The 23,924-nt window shown below is 32.7% G+C and overlaps 1 protein-coding gene and 1 pseudogene across 1 annotated transcript; both read right to left on the bottom strand.

Annotated features, from left to right (window-relative positions):
- Positions 1–3,653: 3,653 nt before the first annotated feature.
- LOC100246058 (putative calcium-transporting ATPase 13, plasma membrane-type) lies at positions 3,654–7,439 on the bottom strand. Its single transcript, XM_002279462.4, has one exon. The coding sequence runs from the start codon at positions 7,024–7,026 to the stop codon at positions 3,817–3,819; it is 3,210 nt and encodes a 1,069-aa protein (XP_002279498.1). The 5' UTR covers positions 7,027–7,439; the 3' UTR covers positions 3,654–3,816.
- Positions 7,440–11,745: 4,306 nt separating this feature from the next.
- LOC100855095 (thioredoxin-like protein YLS8) lies at positions 11,746–12,190 on the bottom strand (annotated as a pseudogene).
- Positions 12,191–23,924: the final 11,734 nt, after the last annotated feature.

Below are 23,924 nucleotides of genomic sequence, written 5' to 3'. Positions count from 1 at the left end.
TAATGAACCATAATACCCCCTTAAGCCCATATACATATAGTATCTACTAAACAAATAAAAGAGAATTGTGACAATTAATTAATTAATAATGAATATAAAAAAAAATAATCACAAAAATAAGTATGTACAAGTCATGGTGAAAATTAATATACATAAAAATAATTATAAAATTTAATTATAAGAATACACAAAATAAATTACAAGAGGATTATACAAATTGATTTATTGAATTAATTAAAAGAAAGATATTTAAAAAATGATTTAAATAAAATTCAAGGATTTTGTTAAAAATAGAATTAATGATTTCAATTTAATTATTAAAAAAATTTCAATTTATTTATAAAAAAAAAACCCTTACATAGTTTCAAAATTTGAAAATATGAGAAAAAAAAAATGAGAATGAAATGAAGGAAAAATAAATAAAGTAAAATAAAATGGGCGAAGTGAGAAAGTGAGAGAAAGATAGGGAAATTGAAGAATGAGAGAGGGGAAAAAAAGGAGTCAAATCAGTTGGTAGTGGCTTGTCGATGAGGGGTTGATGCGTTTTTGGGAAAATAATAATAATAAAAGAAAAAGAAAAGTGAAAAAAAAAAAAAAAAAAAAAAAGGAGAATGAGAGGAAAACGATGGGATAAAAGAGGAGAAGGAAAAGAAGTCGTGGGGTAGGAGTGTGTGGGAGGAAGTGCAAGAGAAAATAAAGAAAAATAAAATATAATAATAATAAAATAATAAAAATTAAAAATTAAATGGTGATTGAGCAAAAATTATGATATGTAAGGATTTAATTTCAAGAGTAAAATTAGGTTAAAAAACAATGTAAAATAACATTAAGATGAATTTTCAAGTCAACAAATAGTTAATTAAATTTTATAAAAATAAAATGCTAGTGCAAGAAACAATAGCTTGAAATAGCTCTGACAAAATATAATATGAAAATAAATATTCTACGATCAAAATTGAATTATTTTTAAGAAGAAAAAAATACTAATTTCCAAAATTCTTATCCCATCTCCAAATTTTGAATAATAAAATTTATTTATTTTAAAAAATTAATCATTATTTAAAATTTTAAAAATCAATTTTTTTTTAACGAAAGTTAACACTCCTTAAAAATTTATATTTCAATCCCAATTTTGAAAAATACGTGAATGTTGTCATGTGATGTGGCATTGTGCCCACTTTGATTTTGGTTACTTTAATTAATTTTGATTGAAAAAAATATGCATTAATTTTTCAAAATTGATTTTCAGTTATTTGATAATATTAATTTTTTTTAAAAGTCACTTATTTTATTTTATTTATTCCCTAAGTAGTAAAGATCTATGTGATCTTAAATGTATCCTAATAGAGATTAGTGCCAAAAATTAAAATACTCATTGAGCCCAAAATATATGTATGCAGTATTGTTCATATTAATCATCTAAGGTAAATTAATTTTACTTGCAAATTAAACCTCCATCCGTACTTCTCTTCAAATCAATTGGACATTTACTTCTTAGGTAAACATTCATGATGTTGAATGACACCAAATCATAGGATTATAGATTACCCACAACCGAAATAAATTTAATCCACTTATATTATATCCAATAAAACAAAAATAGTATGGTATTCTTTATTTTTGGATAATAACATATTGACATTTGAATAAACTTATATTGTAGTATTTAATCCTACCTATCTTTAATTATTTTTATTATTTATATAAAATAATACAAATAAAATATTATAATATAGATACCAATTACTAAAATAGTATATTATTTTATTTTACAATACTACTACTATTATATAAAAAAATAAGAACATATTAATTAATAATTAAATAAATCATCTAATTAATGGTAGGTCCTAAAATTTGTTCAAGTTTTATTTTTATATTGTTTTGAGTCTAATTTCATCCTTAAATTTCAAATTTGATTAAGCCTCAATTTTTTGCCCCACCTATCATTTAATTCTCAATTTTTATTATTTTATTTTATATATTATTTTATTTATATATTATTATTATTTTCTTTTTCCTGTCGTCTCTCCTCTCTCCTCACTCCTCACTCCTATGCCTATGACCATACGTCCCAAAACCACCTGCTCCTCTCTCTCTCTTTTCTCATTTTTCATTTTCTTTTCCCACTCTTTTCCCCATTCTTCTTCCCTTTTTTCCTCCCTTCCACGCTGCCATCTCCAGGGATACACTGGAGCGCTCCTTTTGTCTTCCTCCTCTTCTCCCATCTTCCTCTCATTTATTTTTTTTCTTTTTTAACTCTTTATTTTCTTTTCTTTGTTTTATTATTATTATTATTATTATTATTTCCCCAAAAAAACCCATCAAACCCTCGTCGCCGTAGCAGGATCACCGGCCAGTCGCCACCAGCGAGTCACTGCCGGCCGGCGACCTCTTCCATTTTCCCTCACTTTCCCTCTATTTCTCATCTCACCCATTTCCCCATTTTATTATAATAATTATTATTTTTTTAAAAAAATTTCCTCTTTCTCTCCTCAATCCCACTGCCTTTTGTTTTTATTTCTCCTATGTCACCAAAAAATGTGTAAGTTTTTGTTTTTGTTTTTGTTTTCTTAATTTAATTTAATTTTCTTTATTTCAATATTCACTGTTTGTGGGATTTGTTAGTGTTGAATTAATATGAAATTTGTTGTTGAATTAATATGAAATTGAGGTTTGTTAATTAATATGAAATTTGAGTTTGTATATTGATGGTGAATTAATATAAAATTTGGGCTAATTTATTATTAGTGAATTAATTTGAAATTTGTTAATTTGGGTTAGATTAATTGGTAATTTATATAATTGTCCTCGTCAAGTTATTTAATTTGGACATTAATATTGTGACATATTTTAGGTGTTATTTTGGGCTTTGTATATTGAATTTGGTTTGATTTTGGTTATGGATGTAGGTTTGAATAATAAATTAGATTGAAATTATGAGATATTAAATTTAGACTTAATAAAATTTATTTTAATTTATTAAATTTTAAGTTTGATTGATTGTACTTATATTTTGATCATTAATTCAAAAAATTTGGATTGGGTTTATAACATTTGAGATATTTGTATTGGATTATATTTATTAATTTGAGTTACATACACTCACTTTACTCGTAGACTCTATCGAAAAGTGGCATAAAATTTCGTTGGCAAATTTTTAATTTTCATCACAAGAGTGTTTGCGCCAAACCAAGGGTGTTAAATTTTCGACCACATGTTTTAGTTATGAAAATTTGAAATTTGTAAGAAAGGTTCACAGAAAATTGTTATTAGGTAATTAAAAGTTACTAGACGATTTAATGAAAAAAATTTACTTTCTTAAGTAAATAAGCATGATGTTGAATGGCACCAAATCATAGGATTATAGCTTACCCATAATCGAAATAAATTCAATCCAACTATGTTATGGACAACCTTTATCCAATAAAACAAAAATTATATAACAACTATACAGTTGAATGACATCCAACTGTGTTTCCAATATTATTGATGCTCCACTATCATATCTCTACCCTACCATCCTGCCGTGACTTTCTACCAACAAGAAGGGATAAAGTTGTTCAGATTTCCAATCGCACATTTCATTTCTGTGAATGAAAACAAAATATTTCTTCACAAAGTAGGTCTCTATGATTGAAAAAAGCAAAACAAAACAAAATCATAAAATTTTATCATTTTAACAATGCTTGCATCAAATATTCCAAGACGAGAAATGACAAAATTTAATACAGGAGTGCGTGACTAACTAGTACCCTTTAGAGGGAAGTAGGTTAATGAGATACAAGAATAATATGCATCGCTGGATTGATGTTCCTACCACTTCAGATAGTCGAGAACTGGTTTATCTGAAACAGGTATGCACTTGACAAGCCAGCCGATTGGCCAGGATGCAGCTGCAACTCCAATGCATGCAACCCATTGTCCCCAATCCAACCTCTCTGTATCTGCAAATTTATTCAAAAATTCCACCATAACCACCTGAAGGATAATGGCTAGCCCAACGATCCCCAAAAACAACTTGTTCTTATGTATCCCCTCAAACACGTTCTTTTTCTCCAGCTCCCTTGCATTGAATTCATTGAAGACTTGGCATAGAACGGAAGTGTTGAATATCAGGGTGTCTTTCTCCTTATTCACGCCAAAGATTGATTGTCCTTTGAAATGTAGGGTCAAGAGTACGACTATCTGATACAGAGCTTGGGCTAAGAGATTCCTCCACATGATGTTGGTGATGAGTGGCTCAGCTCGACCCACAGGTGGCTTCTCCATGAGTTCCTTGGTGGGCCGGTCTGTTGCGAGAGCCAGAACACCTAATGTGTCCATGACCAAGTTCATCCATAGTAAGTGGAATGCTGTCAGTGGGACCTCAGCAGTTGAAGCTGCTGCCACACAGTTGATTACAAGGGCTGCAACATTCAATGTGAGCTGGAACTGGATGAATTTCTGAATGTTGTTATAAACACACCTTCCCCACCTCAAAACCGTGGCTACAGAAGCAAAATTATCATCCAAGATGATGATATCTGAGCTCTCCTTTGCCACTTCTGTGCCCTGAATACCCATGGAAAGTCCTATGTCAGCTTCTTGTAATGCCGGTGCATCATTCGTGCCATCACCTGTGACTGCGACCACATGGCCTTTCTTTTTCAAGCACTCTACCATAAGAAGTTTATCAAAGGGAGAGGATCCAGCCATCACAAGGATTTTATCGACGTGCTCCATTCTCTCTTCCTCGGTGTACTGCCGGAATACCTCACCTTCTACCACTGCTTCACTGTCCATTTCTTGACCTGGTCTTAATATTCCACATTCTGTGGCCATGGCTCTCGCAGTGAAAATATTGTCGCCAGTGATCATTTTAACATTCACTCCAGCATATTGGCAATCTTCCACAGCTTTTCTCACCCCTGGTCTACATGGGTCCTTTATTCCGACCAGTGCTATAAGGGTCAAGCTGTCTTCTTTTAGCTTTTGCAGGCCTTCCCCAATTTCCTGCTCTTCCTTTCGAATTTGTTTATGGGCAAAAGCCATGCAGCGGAGGCTGCTAGCTGCCGTGCCTTGAATTGTTTGCTCAAATGTCATCCTTTTACCATCATCCAGATCTTTCATGCTTCCAGAAGCGTCATAGTAACTGGAACACATTGCTAGTATCATCTCTGCCGCTCCCTTCCAGTGCGCGTGGATTGTGTTGTCAGCCTTCTTCCTTATTAAAATACCGCTCCTTTTCTTCTCCGAATTGAAAGCTTCAACATGAAGAATGGTGTAATTCTTCTTCATTCTCTCCATGTCCATACCAAGTTCCAGGACAGCCCAAGAAAGTATTGCTTTTTCAGTGGGACTACCAGAGAACTCGAATTTAGATGAGGAAGGCTCCCTATAAATGCTACCAGTCGTGTTCAAAGCAACTCCTTGTCGAATCAATTCGAGAAGATCTGTGGCAATTGAAGAGGCAGCTTCAATAGGTTGTTTGCCAAGCCAAAATTTTGTCACCTTCATCTGGTTCAGAGTGAGGGTACCTGTTTTGTCAGTACAAATGATGGTGGCGAAGCCCATGGTCTCACAGGCAGAGAGCTTCCGAACCATAACCTGGTCAGCCATCATTCTTTTCATTGAATAACCAAGAGTGAGTGTGACAGCCAACGGCAAGCCTTCTGGAATGGCAACAACCACAATGGTAATTGCGGCAGCAATGATTCCGACCACAGCATTCACTATGTCACCAGCCTTTGTCTTGCTGGCATTGAACTCTTGATTTCCATTCTCATCTTTTGTATTCCCTGTGAAGTAGCGAACCAGCAACAATACAAGAACTAGAAAAGCAGCTGCCAGACCAAACTTACCAATTGATGAAGTTAGCTTGTTAAGCCGAGCTTGTAAGGGTGTCTGTTCATTAGCGTCGTGGCTGATTGTGCTCATCATCTCACCCCACGTTGTGTTCATCCCAACAGACGTCACAAGCATTCGAGCATATCCATCAGCCACTTTGGTTCCAGAAAACAAAAATGGATTCAGGCTGGTGTTGACTTCCACATGATCATTCTCCCCTGTCATGCTTGATTCATCCACTTGTAATGAATGCCCATCCAAGAACAATCCATCAGCAGGAACTTGATCTCCAATCTTCAAGCAAACAACATCTCCAACAACAATCTCAAATATAGAAATCTGCTGAAGTCGCCCATGCCGGACAACATCAACCTGTATATTGTTGCTGGCCTTTGACAACTTATCAAATTGTCTGTTTTGTTTGAAGTTAATTACAGCAGAGACAGAAATGACTAGAAAGATAGCAAGAAAGATGCTTCCACCATCATACCACCCTTCCTTCACTCCATGCTCTTTAATCCCAAAACCGACAGAGAGTGTAGCACAAGCAAGAAGTACGAGAATGGTAAGATCCTTAAATGCTTCCACCACAAAGTGGAGGAAGCTTTTCGTAGGGGGCTTCTGGTATGTGTTTGAACCGAACTCCTCCTTCCTGCGAGCAACATCTTTAACGTCACCATGGATGCCATTTTTGATATCTGCTTTTAGAGCTTCAGCCACACCTTCAACTCCTCTAAGTTCAAGAAGCTGGTCCAAGTTTTTCTCCTTCACTAAAGCAGTGAGGCTTGTTTGATCAATGTCTGAGAAGCCAGAAGAGGGCTTAACATCGAGGACCACAAAAGGAGTATTAAGCAGGAGTTTCCTGCTCTTGTTTTTGTTGTTGGAGAGAGGATCGTTGAGAAGAGAGTGTAGGGCCCTGGAACAATATATAGTAGAAAAAGCCAAGTGCCATCTCTTGCTGGCTTTGCTGAGGGTGCTTGGCACATCGAGGACCACAAAAGGAGGAGTATTAAGCAGGAGTTTCCTGCTCTTGTTTTTGTTGTTGGAGAGAGGATCGTTGAGAAGAGAGTGTAGGGCCCTGAAACAATATATAGTAGCAAAAGCCGAGTGCCATCTCTTGCTGGCTTTGCTGAGGGTGCTTTGCACATCGAGTGAGGAGCCTATGCTACCTAAGTTGACAGGCAAAATATTGGGCATGATGTTCTCAAAAGACAAAAACGGGTAGCAAGACTGAAAGAAAATTGAAACAAGAGATGAATTTTGTTTTCAAAGCAGCACTAAGGCAAGACGGGACACTAATCAAGGCAAGAAAAAAAATGAAAAATGGAGCTCTAGTAATGGAGATTGCTTTGTTGTTGAAGAACAATAAAGTGACAATTTCTGAATGGATAGGTATCCTGGATGCTTCATATTTATATAGGCAAAGATTTGATTGCTCTCATACTCTTCTGCAAGATTCGATTGAAATTTTGGTTTGAAATTTCGGTTAGGGGGGACAGACACCATATTTTATTTCACACCTTATATTTCGGCGTTTTCAACGGAGGGATTTTTAGGGGATCTTTATTCTACCGCGAGGCGCCCGAGGGGGCTTTTTTTTGGGATTTGAACCCAAGCAAAAAGCTTCGGATTGAAGGTCGCTACCACCGGGTCAAGTTTAATATGCATGAACAACAAATATTTTAAAGTTCATTCTAAAAGGAATAAATAAATAAATAAATTCTAATTAGTTTATTTTAATGTTTATTTAATTAATGAATAAAAATATAAAAGTCATTATAATAATTTTCTTAATAAATCTTTTTTTATATATCATTTATATAATAATTAAATTTTAAAAATCATACATGATCATTTATTTTATATTAGTGATTATATATGAATTAAATAAATTATAGTTTTAATATTAAATATATCATCATTTATCTTATTAATTCTATTTTAAAATTTTACTATTATTTCACTTTTAAATTTTTTATATTTATCCTTTTAATTTTGAATGTTTTTATTTTAAAATATTAAAAATATAAATTTATTAAAAAAATACTAAATATATAAAAATAATAATAATGAACTTCTAATATTTTATAAATTAAAATTAATTTGATATGATAAATAATAAATTATATATTAAAACCAATATATCCATACTTATCGATATTTTTCTCATTAACTATATTTTTGTCGATTATACTTGCAAAATAATTTTAACATGTGTATTTTTTAGTTATTTTATTATTTTTTAGAGTTTTTGTTCCAAATATTTTTATGAATTTTGAATTATTTTTTTGTATATTTATATTAAAATATTCACGGATATTTTTTTAATATTTTCGATATATTCGTAAAATTTAAATACCAATATATCCGTATTTATTGATATTTCAAACGTCCCACTTAATTCATTGTATTGGTTCTTAGGGCATCGAACGTTGGTATGTAATTTGGCAACACCTTCCCAAAAATTAACTCGGGTTATTATACGCGGGGCCTTGAAATTTTTTATTCCCAAGAAAGACAACGTGTATCCGAGTGTATGAAAAAATATTTGAAGAAAATGAATTTAAAAAGATAATTAAAAAAATTTATTTATTTCTACCAGTCCAAAATTATTATGTTTTTTAAATTACCGTAATCTTGTAAAATATACTAGGATATTTATGTGGACAGTAAAGGGGGCTAATTATTCCAACCTCCATTTTAAAAGTAAATTTCAACTCTACTTTATAGGGCAACGACGATGAAGGTTTTATCATTAATCTTTTTTCTTTTTTTTATCCACAAATGTCAGGGTCAATCTAATCCAAACAATCAGTATACTGTACATGTAAGAAAATGTAAAAAAAAAAAACTTATATTTGTAAACAATGTTTTCAAATATATTACAAATAAATAAAAAAGAAAAAAGAAAAACACGTAAAAATCTATTCAGATTTATATATATTTTTAATAGTTTAATCCTGAGAAAATTAAGAAAAAAAAAATGTAAATAGACAAGTGGCAACGGCCAAAGAGTTTCATGTGCTTGTTGAGGAAATAAAAAATGCATGAAAATAAAAGCAATTGTATTGACTATTGAATAGGTCCACCTTCTAGTCATCATTTCATAGTGAGTCGGAAATGTTATATTATATTTTTCCTTTTTGGGTATCTTTCCTTTTTCCAAACCCTTCTTTTTGACCTTTTAGCAAGCGAAACCGTGTTAAAGGCTTAAAGCTGGGCAAGTAGCTAGAGCATATAACACGATGGAAGCAAACAAATCAGTTAAGGAAAGAAACCTGTACTCAAGTTTAGAAACAAGTGAAAAGTCCATTAGCAGGCCCCATTTGCCGACCGAATAAGCGATGGACCAATGAAACTACCCGTCACCGTTGGAAGTGAGCTCGAGTTTTGACCCAAAACAAAAAAAATTCATAAAATAAACTTGTTTTCAAAATCATTTTCAATCTAATGTGAATGTGTTTTGCCACGTAAACGACCCCGGAGAGATAATTAGAAACAAATGAAAAGTCCATTAACAGGCCCCATTTGTCGACCCAATAAAAAGGAGGGCAAAGCGATGGACCAATGAGATTACCTGTGACCGTTGGAAATGGAAGTTGAATTCTTTAGAATTAAAAGAACATATGGGCCCTCAAAAATCAGCACACGCCGTGTTTTTGGCGCCTGTCTTCGGACCCTCGTAAACGCGTAAACGCCACTTTTGACCCAAAATTTTACAATGAAAAGTGAAAACATAAAATAAACTTTTTTTAAAAATAATTTTCAATCTCACGATTTCTTTTCCACGCAAACTATCGCGTCATAAAACCATAATTAACTGCAATGGTTTTATTTTTTCATAATAGTTAAAAATCATAATCACTAACCATGATTTAAACTTTAAATTTAAAGTCAGAGTACTAACTACGGTTTTATATACCATTTACATATAATATATAAAAAATTATTAATTAATATAATAATTTATATTGTTTATTTTTTTCAAATAGACTTTCATAATTTATTTGTTTTAAATAAATATAATTCATTATATTTTAATAAAATTTAAAAAAATATTTTTATATCAAATTAAGAATGAATGCCATCCCTCTGCTTTCTTAGTATATCTGTTGCTCACTGAAGATCAGAAAATCTCTCTCGCACTCTTGTCGTATGTCTTTCTCTCATGCTCTCGTAGTAGTTAGTATATTTACTATTAAAGTATTCAGAGTTAGCACTCTTAGTCGGAAAAGAAAAAGTCCTTGGGCCTTCCCTTGTGGGCATCTAAGGTATAGTAATTCGACCTATTGCTCCGCATCCCCCCATCAGTTTACTATGAAGAGAAGAATCAAAAAGATCGATACTAGATTACCTAGTAGAAAAGATTTTAAAATCATCACAAACCTCCCTTTTTCTTTTCTTTTCTATTGCAATTTCTGGGTTATTATATGATGATTTTTGAACTTTTCATAAATAGAAATAGATAGACTAAAAACGACACTAATATATTATTATTTTTTAAATAATGACATAAATTTATTTAAATTTAAAATAATATAATATTTTTATTTAAAAAATTAAAGTTAAATATTTCAAATGAAACAACATCAAAGTACCATTTTATGACATGACAACTTATATGATACACTAAATTGAGTATTATTTTGAGGTCAAAAGCCCTTTTAAATAATTTTTATTGCTCTCGAGTTTGAACCTAAGCCAAAAGGGTTGGCTTGGGATGAATGGCAACAACCACCTGGACTGACTCACCCTTATTAAATGCATACAAAAGTTATCTTAAAAACCATTATTAAAAAAACATTTTAATAAATTAATTAATTTTACATATTTTATTTTAAATTTTATTTAATTGATTACTAAAAGTATAAAAAAAACATAATTTATATGATAATTAAATATTAAAAATCATATATAATTTTGAATGTTTTTATTTTAAAAAATTAAAAATATAAATTTATTCAAAATTTGCTAAAATATAAAAAAATAAAAATGAAGTTTTAATATTTTATATATAAATTAAAATTAATTTGTTAAGATAAACTATTAATATAATTTTTAATCATTTAAATAAATTATTGTTAATAGAAAAAATTGTCACTATAGATTTGTAACAAAATTTTAAAAATTAAATTTTAAATAAAATATTTTATATAAATCAATTTAAATTTTTATTTAAAATGTAATAAAACATGTTTTCATAAAAATATTTTTAAAATTTTAAAATAAATAAATAAAAATATATTAAAGGAATTTAAACTAATTTGTTTATAAAAATTTGATAAATATTATCATTAATTATATTTATCTCAATTACACTTATAAAATAACTTTAATATATATGTTTTTATTTATTTTATCATTTTTTAAAGTTTTTGAAGCATTTTCATGAATTTTGAACCATTTCTATTTAATCGATATTTTTGTCACAATATTCACCGATATTTCTCCGATATCCGTAAAATTCAAATACTGAGATATCCGTATTTACCGATATTTCAAACCTTAGATCATCACCAACCATATCCCTGCATGGTTTAATTTCCTGCTAGAGCATGAAATAGTACATTTAACCATCCCAATCGTTAAGAAGGCAATTTCTAAGAAATGAACAAATAAATTTTGAAAATCACTGTAACTGCAAGAGTATGAGGCGCCTGAGTATTAGGCAGGTTCAAAAAATAAAGCTCCAAAAAAGCTTTCAAACCAGCCCATCGCTCAAACTCTTGGCATGAGTAATACCATTCTTATGCAGTCAATGAAGAAAGTAATAAGACAACCACAAGGGACAAATATATATTAAGACCAAAATATGCTTCCATGTCCAAGATTTTAGGCAGTTCCCTTGTTTGACTTTCATATATCTAGTGTATGTCAAACTTGCACTACTGTGTCCGGACTGCAGGCCATACCACATATCAGAAGCTACCTGAAACTCCTTGTGCATGATCACAATATTCTCAACAGTTCAAATGATTTATGTTCGTTACAACAGGTCTTGGAGATATGACCTTTAGTAAATCTCCAGCCAACTACAGGGGGTTTAGCATCGGTACTCAGTGGAGTAGTCTTTGGGTGCAATGACCAGACCACGACCCTTCCTCGCCCCACAGTAAACTGTCTCAACAATGTCAATGAACTCTTGCTTGTCCTTGAGGGCCCAGTGATCTTGTTGTTGTTTCCAGTGCCAAGATCAATCATAATGTGCTTGTTCCTGAGAGAACATTACTGTGGATGGGTTATAAAGCTCATACATTGTGTTGAAATCAGGCACCTCTGTGATGTCTACCAGGTACATTACAGCAAAGTTCTTTATCGTCTCAGCAACTGAAGCCAGAACTTCACCCATCCGAATTTCCAAACAAGATAGTTAATTTGTCAGCGTAAGGAACTAACTTAAGTTTCAAACAGTCTGCTTCCAAATTAAGAGGGGAGAAAATTCAACAAGTCATCAATTATCTATATAACCAACACAGAGATGAACAATGGTGACCAGGCAAAGTTCTGTTCGGTTTAAAAGCATTTGCCACTAGCAGAAGGCAAAGCTGCGATGAAACCTGGAAAGCTCCAATTAAAATATCGATATGTCTCTTTCTATATAGATTTACATGTACAAGCTTTTCTTTTATAAGAAAAAAAATACTACCGAACAAGATTAATGGTATTAACTTGCAGATAAACAATAAAAATCATTAGCTTATCTAGCTGCCATTAGGGAAGGGATTCATAACATTAATATACTTATAACCTGAAAAGAAATATTGAGAGCAAATCACTTAACCTTTAGCAATAACAGTAAAGCTGATTATATGGTGTTACATAGTGGAGAATAGCTTGTAACTAAAAAGGAGAATTTAGGCCATGTTTGGTCCTCAGAAAAAATACAAGAAAAAAAAATAGAGAGGAAAAATAGAAAAAAAAAAAAGTAAAGAAAAATAATAAATTGATTCAAAATCAATAAATTATTTCTAGACACTATTTTAAATTCATTTCACTTATTTTAGAATTTCTATATAAATATTAAATAATTTGAAAATACATAAATTTTTAACTAAATTTAATTATATTTGATTTTCTTTAATATTTTTCATAATACAATTAAACATGAGAAAACTGTTTTTCTTATAATTTTTTTTCCTTAGTACTTTTTCCAGAAACCAAATGTAACTTTAACTTGCGGTTCCCATCCACAACCTTCCCTCCTCAACTTCATGGTACTTCAACCCCAACGTGGAAACCCACTAGCCCACTTCGCAAGGATCACAAAGAACCACAAACTCAACCCAGTACCTGTTCTTGAGCAGGAATACCTGCCAGCTGGGTTGCTCATAAGGAAAAAGCCTGAGCTTCAATTCCACTGACCCTAGTGAGCCTAGAGGCTTTCTATATGTAAACATAATGCTTAATTTATTAGAGTGTAATCTTAGTAGGAAATGGATTGGCTAAATTACAAGACAAACTAAACTCATTTGCAGAGTAGCATATGACTAAAACGAAAATACTTCTCTTACCGCATTCCTTTCACCACTTTCTTATGTGGTGGGTGGTAATCAGATGGAAATATATATATAAGCACCACTTGTCCCCTCATTAAGATGGTAAAAAGGATGATAAAGTGGTGTAAAGATTAACAATGCACATGACTCAAAATAAGTATTGGCCTTATCCACTCAAAAGTTCTGGTTAGACATCTCAAGTGCAAATAAATTCTTAAAGCAACATGTCACGCCCCAAGACCCACTCCAAGGGCGTGACGGTCATTTCACACTTTAAACCCGAAGGCTTACCGTGTAACCTGACCTAAACAATTATCTTGTAATTAGAAGTTACCAATTACCAAATACCTATTCAGAGTAGCGGAACAAAATCTAAAATCCTCAAAATTCAATTTCAAAACTAAAATATCCACTATCCAAAATCCATTGTCCAAATATTTGCAAACTTAAACAATTCAAGTATTAGAACAAATTTCAAAATCTCCAAAACTCAACTTTGATCTAACATAAAATTTGAAGGATCAATATCCAAATAACTCCCAAATACCAAAGGATCCAAATGAACATAACTAACAGTTAAACAAAATTCAACATAAAATCCTAAGTCAAATCCTAATGATGACCATTCCTTAGCCTAGCCATTACTCCTCACCCGAACTAGGAGTACCTGAAAAATTTTCAACAATTGGGAATGAGCTCACAGCCCAATAAGGAATATTAATGCTGTTCATGGATCAAATATTTTCATTTTAAATAGGAGATATCATATTTTTTCTCATCAAATATCAGAGTTTCAAAAATACCAATATATTCAAAATTCAACTAACCATTTTCATATCAAATTCAAACACTTTCACATAAGATTCAATCAAATCCATTCAATTTTCATTACTCTGGTTATCAAATATCAAATGTCCAATTAGGTGGGACTTTTCAAATGGGTGGCTAGCTTCAAATTGTTCCTGGTGGACGGAACCAAATACTACTAGTACTAGTAACCTCTAACCAAACCCCTAGAGGCTAGGGTCCAAATCAATTACATTTCCACCATGAAATGTAAAGGTCAACTATTATATCCCATTAACAAGGCCGAATAGTCAACTATTATATCCCGTTGACAAGGGTCAAATAAATCAGAGTGATGTTTTTGTTCAAGTATTCAAATTTACACAACATAATATCTTCATATTTTGTGTCATAAATAAAACAAAATAATCCAACCTAATATTTAGTGCAAAACAGTTTGATCCATGCATGGTAACAAAATATCATTTTCTTTTCCACAATTCAAAATAACATATAAAATAATTTAATTTTATAAATATTGCATTAACTTTCCTTACCTCAAAAAAAGTCCTTAAAAGCTTTGGAGAAAAATAATCCTGAAAATCTACTCTCCACCTAACAAATATAAGAGAAATAACCATTACTATTTATCTAAAATTACAGGTTTGTCAATCCTAAAATTTTAGGTATTCAAATTAATTTTTTTTTTTTTTTGGGACACAACTTAATTTAATTAAACTATAATTTATTTCACTAATTAATTTCTATGTTATTTATAAACTTATACTCATCATTAGTATAATTATAATACAAAAAAAAACTTTACTTTCTTTTATTTAAAACTTCTATTCTCTCTCTTTTCTTTTTTTTTTTCAAACATAAACTTTATCCATTATTGTCAATATAATAATATATATACATTAAGTACCAAACACCATCCATCCCTCCATCCGTACACACACCCACACCCCATATATATATATATATATATATATATATATATATTTTTCCATTCTCCAAGTGTGCACACGCGTCCTCTAATTTGTTTTTTTTTTTTTTTTTATATATATATCCTTAAGCCAGTCTCCAATTCCACAGTGTGCACATGCGTCTTCCAGTTTTTTTTTTTTTTTTTTCTAAAAGCTTAAGAATTTCCAATTTCTAACAATAAATCAAAATCTTAAATTTTCACTATTTTGATATTAAAACGAAATAATAATAATAATAATAATAATAATAAACTAACCCTAATCTAAATCGAAATCTTCACAGGAATTTTTTTTTCTAATAAAAAAACTTAAGATCTCCCCAATTCCAATAATAAATCAAAATCTTAAATTTTCACTATTTGATATTAAAACGAATTAAAAAAAAATAATCTAACCCTAATCTAGATTTGGGGTTTTCCAAAAAAAATATATCTAATGTGCTTGAAATTAACTAATGAATCTAAAATAATAATCTAGGGGTTAAAAACTTACCTATAGAGGTTTGTTCTTCAAACCTTGAAATCTGACCTCAACTTCACGTTCTCTGGAAACTCTCTACGAATAGGAATACGATTCAAAGAAGAACAAGAAGAAGATAATTTTCTATTTATACCTAGGGTATTATTCGTAAAATTACCTTTTCACCCCTCTTCCATTTTATTAAATTAATTAATTAATTAATTTAATATCATTATTAATAATTTCCTAAATTACCCTTTAAAAAGAAACTTGGGCGTTACATCCTCCCCTCCTTAACAAAAGTTTAGTCCTCTAAGCTTGACATACCTGAATCTTGAAATAATTGAGGATGCTTTTCTCTCATCTCTTCTTCTAACTCCCAAGTGGCTTCTCGGATACTATGATTGCTCCACTGGACCTTTACCAACTTGACAACAGCATGTCGTAGTACCTTATCCATCACATCCACAATTTGAATGGGTACCTCTTCATAGGTCAAGTCCTCAAAAATTTGAATAGGCTAGCTCCAACTCCACAACATGAGATGGATCATAAATATACTTCCTCAAGGTTGAAACATGGAAAACATTATGAATCTTAGATAGACTTGGGGGCAAGGCTACTTTATATGCCAAAGTGCCTACTCTTTCTAATATTTCAAACGGACCCACAAAACGAGGACTAAGTTTTCATTTTCTCCCAAATCTCATCACAGACTTCATAGGTGAAACTTTCAAGAACACATGATCACCCACCTCAAACTCCAAATCTCGCCTACGATGATCAGCATAACTCTTATGTCTACTTTGAGCTGCTTTTAATCTTTTTTTAATCAAAGCAACTTTTTCAACAGTCAACTGCACAAGTTCAGGCCCCAAAAGTTTCCTTTCTCCAACATCATTCCAACAGATAGGAGATCGACATTTCCTACCATACAATGCCTCAAAAGGTGCCATCCCAATGCTAGCTTGAAAACTATTGTTATAGGCAAACTCTACTAAAGGTAAATGATCATCCCAATTACCTTGCAGGTCCAAAATACAAGCTCTCAACAAGTCTTCCAAAACCTGAATTACCCTTTCTGATTGGCCATCAGTTTGAGGATGGAAAGCAGTACTAAAACTCAACTTAGTGCCCAAAGCTTTTTGTAGACTATGCCCTAGAAGTGAAACGAGGATCTTTGTCAGACACTATAGAAACTGGTACTTCAGGCATTCTCACAATCTCCTTCACATAAAGAAAAGCTAAACGATCTAAAGAAAAGTTGACTTTCATAGGCAAAAAGTGAGCAGACTTTGTTAACCGATCAACAATCACCCAAATAACATTATTACCCCCTAAGGTTCTTGACAATCCTATCACAAAATCCATGGTAATATGCTCCCACTTCCACTCATGAATAGCAAGTGGCTGCAAAGACCCTGCTGGTTGCTGATGCTCAACCTTCACCTGTTGACACACCAAACACTGAGCCACAAATTGTGCAATATCTCGCTTCATACCTGACCACTAATAATTATGTCTCAAATCTTTGTATATCTTTGTCTCTCCTGGGTGAATCGCAAGCCTAGAATAATGAGCTTCCTCCAAAAGCTCCTTCCTTAAGTCTCCATCATTTAGGACACAAAGTCTAGTCATAAATCTCAAAATCCCATCATCTGATAGAACAAAGTTAGGCTTACTGCCCTTTTTAACCTCTTCCATAAGTTGCACTAAATTCAAATCGTTCTTTTGTAGGGCCTTAATTCTCCCAACTAAGTCTGGTTGTACTTTGAAGTTAGCCACAAGAGCTCCCGAGTCCAAAACTCTCATATGAACTTGTAAACTCCTCAAATATTCCAATAATTGCCTCTGACAACCTCTAATAGCTGCTAAGAAACCAACAGATTTCCTACTCAAGACATCAGCCACAGCATTCGCTTTCTCTGGGTGATACTGAATAATGCAATCATAGTCTTTAAGTAGTTCAATCCACCTTCTCTGTCTCATGTTCAATTCCTTTTGGAAAAATAAATACTTCAAACTCTTATGATCTGTGAATATCTCACAAGTTTCACCAAAAAGAAAATGTCTCCAGATCTTAAGTGCAAAAACCACTGCAGCTAACTCCAAATCATGAGTAGGATAATTTCGTTCATAGGGCTTTAACTGTATAGAAGCATAAGCTACAACTTTCCCATGTTGCATAAGAACACAACCCAAACCCTGATGAGAGACATCACTATACACCACAAACCCTCCTGAGCCTGAAGGGATAGTCAAAATAGGAGTTGTCACTAATATGTTCTTTAACTCTTGGAAACTACGTTCACAATCATTAGACCACTCAAACTTAACCCCTTTCTGAGTCAACCTGGTCAAAGGTAGGGCGATCTTAGAGAACCCCTCAATAAACCGCTTATAATAACCAGCTAGTCCTAAAAAACTTCGAATCTCAGTCACAGTATTAGGTCTCCTCCAATTTGATACGGCATCTACCTTTTCAAGGTCAACAGAGATGTCATCCTTAGTTACCACATGCCCAAGGAAAGAGACTTTATCTAACCAGAACTCACACTTCTTTAGTTTAGCATATAATTGCTTATCTCTGAGAGTCTGCAATACAATACTCAAATGGCGCTCATGCTCCTCCCTACTCTTTGAGTACACCAGAATATCATCTATAAAAACCACCATAAACTGATCTAAATAAGGTTTGAATACCCTATTCATTAAGTCCATAAAAGCAGTAGGTGCATTAGTCAAACCAAAAAGCATAACCAAAAACTCATAATGCCCGTATCTAGTTCGAAAAGCAGTCTTGGGTACATCTTCACTTCTAACTCTTAACTGATGATAACCAGACCGCAGATCAATCTTAGAGAACACACATGCACCTTGAAGTTGATCAAATAAATCATCAATCCGAGGAAGGGGATACTTGTTTCTCACCGTCACCTTATTCAACTCTCTATAATCAATGCAGAGTCTCATAGATCCATCATTTTTCTTTACAAATAAAACAGGGGCTCCCCAAGGTGAAACACTAGGCCTAATGAAGCCCTTATCTAACAACTCCTGAAGTTGAATCTTCAACTCCTTAAGCTCTAAAGATGCCATCCTGTAAGGGGCCTTAGAGATAGAAGTTGTCCCTGGTGCCACATCAATGGTGAACTCCACCTCTCTCTCTGGTGGCAAGCCAGGTAGATCCTCTGGAAAGACATCAGGATAGTCTCTTACAATGGGTATGTCTTCCAACTTTAAATCATTTTCCTCATTCACAACATAAGCCAAAAAGCCTTGACAACCTTTCTTGAGCAAAGAACTAGCTCGCAAGGCTGAGATCATACGCAATGGTTTGTCCACATGCTTCCCCTCAAAACTAAAATCAGGCTGACCAGGAATGCTAAATGTCACTCTTTTCCCAAAACAATCAACAGATGCATGGTATGAAGCTAACCAATCCATCCCCAAAATCACATCAAAATCTTGGAGGTCAAGAAGTACTAAGTCAACTGTCATCTCTCTATACCCAATCATCACACAACAGTCTCTAAGTATTTTATTAACCACAACAAAATCTCCCAAATGAGTAGCAACAAACAAATCAAAGTCCATGTTATTAATTGACATACCCAACAAACCAGCAAAAAATGCGGAAACAAAAGAGTGCGTTGAACCAGGATCAATTAAAGCTCTAGCAAATAAGGTGTGGATTCGAAAAGTACCTGTCACTACATCAGAAGTAGCCTGAGCATCTCCATGAGTCATAGCAAATACCCGCCCTTGAGCCCTGGGCTTCTGTCTATCATCTTTATTCTCATTCTTAGGCTTCCCAAATACAAACTTCTTACTCCCTGGACAATCCCGAACCATATGTCCTTGCTTTCCACAACCAAAGCAAGCTCCTGTCTCTTTATAGCATGGCCTACCCCCATGCTTCTTACCACAAGTATGACAAGCCCCATCTAAATTCTGCGCTGCCTTTCCTTTATTCTGATTTCTACTTGGAGCAGACCTTTTCTGTGCTTGGTTACCATGAGCACCCTCATTCCTATTCCTCTTCCTTTGTTGTTCCCTATACTGGTGAAGCTCTTCATTATCTTTCTCTGCAATAAGGGTTATGTCAACAACCTCTGAATAGACACCAAGCTTCAGAATAGATATCTTGTTCTTCAAATAAGGCTTCAATCCATCCTGAAACTTTAATGCCTTTTCCTCCTCTGTAGCAATCAACTGTGGGGAAAAACGTGATAACTCTATAAATTTGGCCTCATACTGAGCCACAGTCATATCCCCCTGTTCCAAAAGAATAAACTTTCCCACCTTCTGCCGCCTAACACTGTCAGGGAAATACTTCTTGTAGAAAGCCTACCTAAATTGTCTCCATGTTATGGGTCCTTGATCCTCCAAAAGTCTCCTAGTCATACGCCACCAATGATCTGCCTCTTTATCTAACATAAAAGCTGTATAAGAGGCTTTTTGCTCCTCAGAGCAATCTATTACACCAAAGAATTTCTCTATTTTCATAATTCAAGCCTCTGCCTCTGTTGGATCTGAAGTACCAGAAAAGTAAGGAGGACCCAATTTCTTGAAGTCATCAAAAGAGCTACCCCTAGAAGATGAAGACTGTCCCTGAACATTAGTCCCAACAGCTCGAGTTTGGCGTTCAACTAAACCAGCTAGTGTCCCAAGATACCTATAGATCCCTTCTGCACTCACGGGAGGCAAACCTTCAAATGGAGGTACATCATCATTAGCCTGACTGTTTTGTGAAGAAGCTGCTCTTCTTGGTTTCATGATGTCCTAAAATAATAAGGCATAACTAAATTAGTCACTAAGGAACCGATTTAAAAAATTTACAAATAAAGAAAGAATTGGAATTTATACTAAATGAAACTAAAACTTAAACGAATGCGTCACTCATCTATCCCCAATCTAAACCAATTCAAGTTCCCATCAAGATCAAAACCTAGTGCTCTTATACCACTCTGTCACGCCCCAAGACCCACTCCAAGGGCGTGATGGTCATTTCACACTTTAAACCCGAAGGCTTACCGTGTAACCTGATCCAAACAATTATCTTATAATTGGAAGTTACCAATTACCAAATACTTGTTCAGAGTAGCGGAACAAAATCTAAAATCCTCAAAATTCAATTTCAAAACTAAAATATCCACTATACAAAATCCATTGTCCAAATATTTGCAAACTTAAACAATTCAAGTACTAGAACAAATTTCAAAATCTCCAAAACTCAACTTTGATCTAACATAAAATTTGAAGGATCAATATCCAAATAACTCCCAAATACCAAAGGATCCAAATGAACATAACTAACAGTTAACTAAAATCCAACATAAAATCCTAAGTCAAATCCTAATGATGACCATTCCTCAGCCTAGCCATTACTCCTCACCCGAACTAGGAGTACCTGAAAAATTTTCAACAATTGGGAATGAGCTCACAGCCCAATAAGGAATATTAATGCAGTTCATGGATCAAATATTTTCATTTTAAATAGGAGATATCATTTTTTTTCTCATCAAATATCAGAGTTTCAAAAATACCAATATATTCAAAATTCAACCAACCATTTTCATATCAAATTCAAACACTTTCACATAAGATTCAATCAAATCCATTCAATTTTCATTACTCTGGTTATCAAATATCAAATGCCCAATTAGGTGGGACTTTTCAAATGGGTGGCTAGCTTCAAATTGTTCCTGGTGGACGGAACCAAATACTACTAGTACTAGTAACCTCTAACCAAACCCTTAGAGGCTAGGGTCCAAATCAATTACATTTCCACCATGAAATGTAAAGGTCAACTATTATATCCCATTGACAAGGCCGAATAGTCAACTATTATATCCCATTGACAAGGGCCAAATAAATCAGAGTGATGTTTTTGTTCAAGTATTCAAATTTACACAACATAATATCTCCATATTTTGTGTCATAAATAAAACAAAATAATCCAACCTAATATTTAGTGCAAAACAGTTTGATCCATGCATGGTAACAAAATATCATTTTCTTTTCCACAATTCAAAATAACATATAAAATAATTTAATTTTATAAATATTACATTAACTTCCCTTACCTCAAAAGAAGTCCTTAAAAGCTTTGGAGAAAAATAATCCTGAAAATCTACTCTCCACCTAACAAATATAAGAGAAATAACCATTACTATTTATCTAAAATTACAGGTTTGTCAATCCTAAAATTTTAGGTATTCAAATTAATTTTTTTTTTTTGGGACACTACTTACTTTAATTAAACTATAATTTATTTCACTAATTAATTTCTATGTTATTTATTAACTTATACTCATCATTAGTATAATTATAATACCAAAAAAAACTTTACTTTCTTTTATTTAAAACTTCTATTCTCTCTTCTTTTCTTTTTCAAACATAAACTTTATCCATTATTGTCAATATAATAATATATATATACATATATATACATTAACTACCAAACACCATCCATCCCTCCATCCGTACACACACCCACACCCCATATATATATATATATTTTTTTCCATTCTCCAAGTGTGCACACGCGTCCTCTAATTTGTTTTTTTTTTTTTTTTTTTATCCTTAAGCCATTCTCCAATTCCACAGTGTGCACATGCGTCTTCCAGTTTTTTTTTTTTTTTTTCTAAAAGCTTAAGAATTTCCAATTTCTAACAATAAATCAAAATCTTAAATTTTTACTATTTTGATATTAAAACGAAATAATAATAATAATAATAATAAATTAACCCTAATTTAAATCGAAATCTTCACAGGAATTTTTTTTTTCTAATAAAAAAACTTAAGATCTCCCCAATTCCAATAATAAATCAAAATCTTAAATTTTCACTATTTGATATTAAAACGAATTAAACAAAAATAATCTAACCCTAATCTAGATTTGGGGTTTTCCAAAAAAAATATATCTAATGTGCTTGAAATTAACTAATGAATCTAAAATAATAATCTAGGGATTAGAAACTTACCTATAGAGGTTTGTTCTTCAAACCTTGAAATCTGACCTCAACTTCACGTTCTCTGAAAACTCTCTGCGAATAGGAATACGATTCAAAAAAGAACAGGAAGAAGATAATTTTCTATTTATACCTAGGGTATTATTCGTAAAATTACCTTTTCACCCCTCTTCCATTTTATTAAATTAATTAATTAATTAATTTAATATCATTATTAAGAATTTCCTAAATTACCCTTTAAAAAGTAAACTTGGGTGTTACACAACATAAAGAAAACTTTACCAAGAAAAAAGCACAAGAAAATCATACATGCCTTTTATCAATCTTTTTGCAAGGTTAATTGAATGGTAAGATCAATTGGCTTGATTTGACTATCACTCTGCTATTTTGCATGAACTTGTGAGTTCAAGCATCTGCAAGAACAAGGTCCATGCTATGTTAAGGGAGATAGGATCTAAATCACATAGACTAGGTAACTGACTTGTCTTTGAACATTTTATGTGGATGAATTGACCTATTGCATCCACTATCTGCTGGGGCCTAGATTAAGCTTATCTCATGACTTGGATAAAAGAATTAGTTGAACTTAATATTCAATTCTAGTGAGGTTCTGTATCCCTTCTTTTTTTTTGGCTGATAACTTAGACTACTAAGTTAGATACTCTTCAATAAATTCCAACCTTTCATACAGCTTCCTAAAGCCCTAATTAGCAACATATTCATGACAAGTAAATCTGCTTCCCATGAAAATGCTTAATTCATGAGTTGTATACATATGTCGCTACAAATAGTAATTAAAGCAAGAAATAGATTCAAGTAGTGTTTGCATTGTACTGCTAATGGTGCTGATTGATGAGTAGGGATCTTCTTTTCATGCCAGTACACCACTCAATATTAAACTTCAAGCCCAAAACAAGGTATGAAACTTAGACACAAGAAGTGCCAAGAAAAGGGAAAGGGAAAGGGAAAGACAAACTTGAAAGAAATTTAAGTTTAGCATAGGAGTTATTCTTCATGAGGAACAGAAAAGGTTGGACCATGAAATTCAAATTCATTTTCCAAATAGGTTCAAGAGCAAACTGAGTGAGAAAGTACACAACAAATCAGTTTACATGACCATAGCAAAAAAACCAAGGCTTGGGATGTCTATACACAGCCAAACAGCTAGTTGACATGAACCAGGACAATACTTTTGGCCAGTGTTTTAAAAGGCTAACCTCAAGGTGAGGCTATGCAAATTAGCCTTGAGGTTATAACCTCACTATAGGGTAATTGAGGCTTAAGTTTCAACCTATTAAGGCTTACAATCTTAAGCTATAGCCTTGAGGCTATTGAGGCTTAGGCCTCAAATATTCAAAGGGTTTTGATTGGTTTAAGACCCCTATGGG

Source organism: Vitis vinifera, chromosome 5, assembly GCF_030704535.1.
Source record: "Vitis vinifera cultivar Pinot Noir 40024 chromosome 5, ASM3070453v1".
NCBI classification, from domain to species: Eukaryota; Viridiplantae; Streptophyta; class Magnoliopsida; order Vitales; family Vitaceae; genus Vitis; species Vitis vinifera.
This window is presented reverse-complemented; position numbering and strand designations above follow the sequence as displayed.

Excerpts from the sequence above, each read along its gene's own strand:
- LOC100246058 (XM_002279462.4), bottom strand. The coding sequence starts at position 7,026 with ATGCCCAATATTTTGCCTGTCAACTTAGGTAGCATAGGCTCCTCACTC.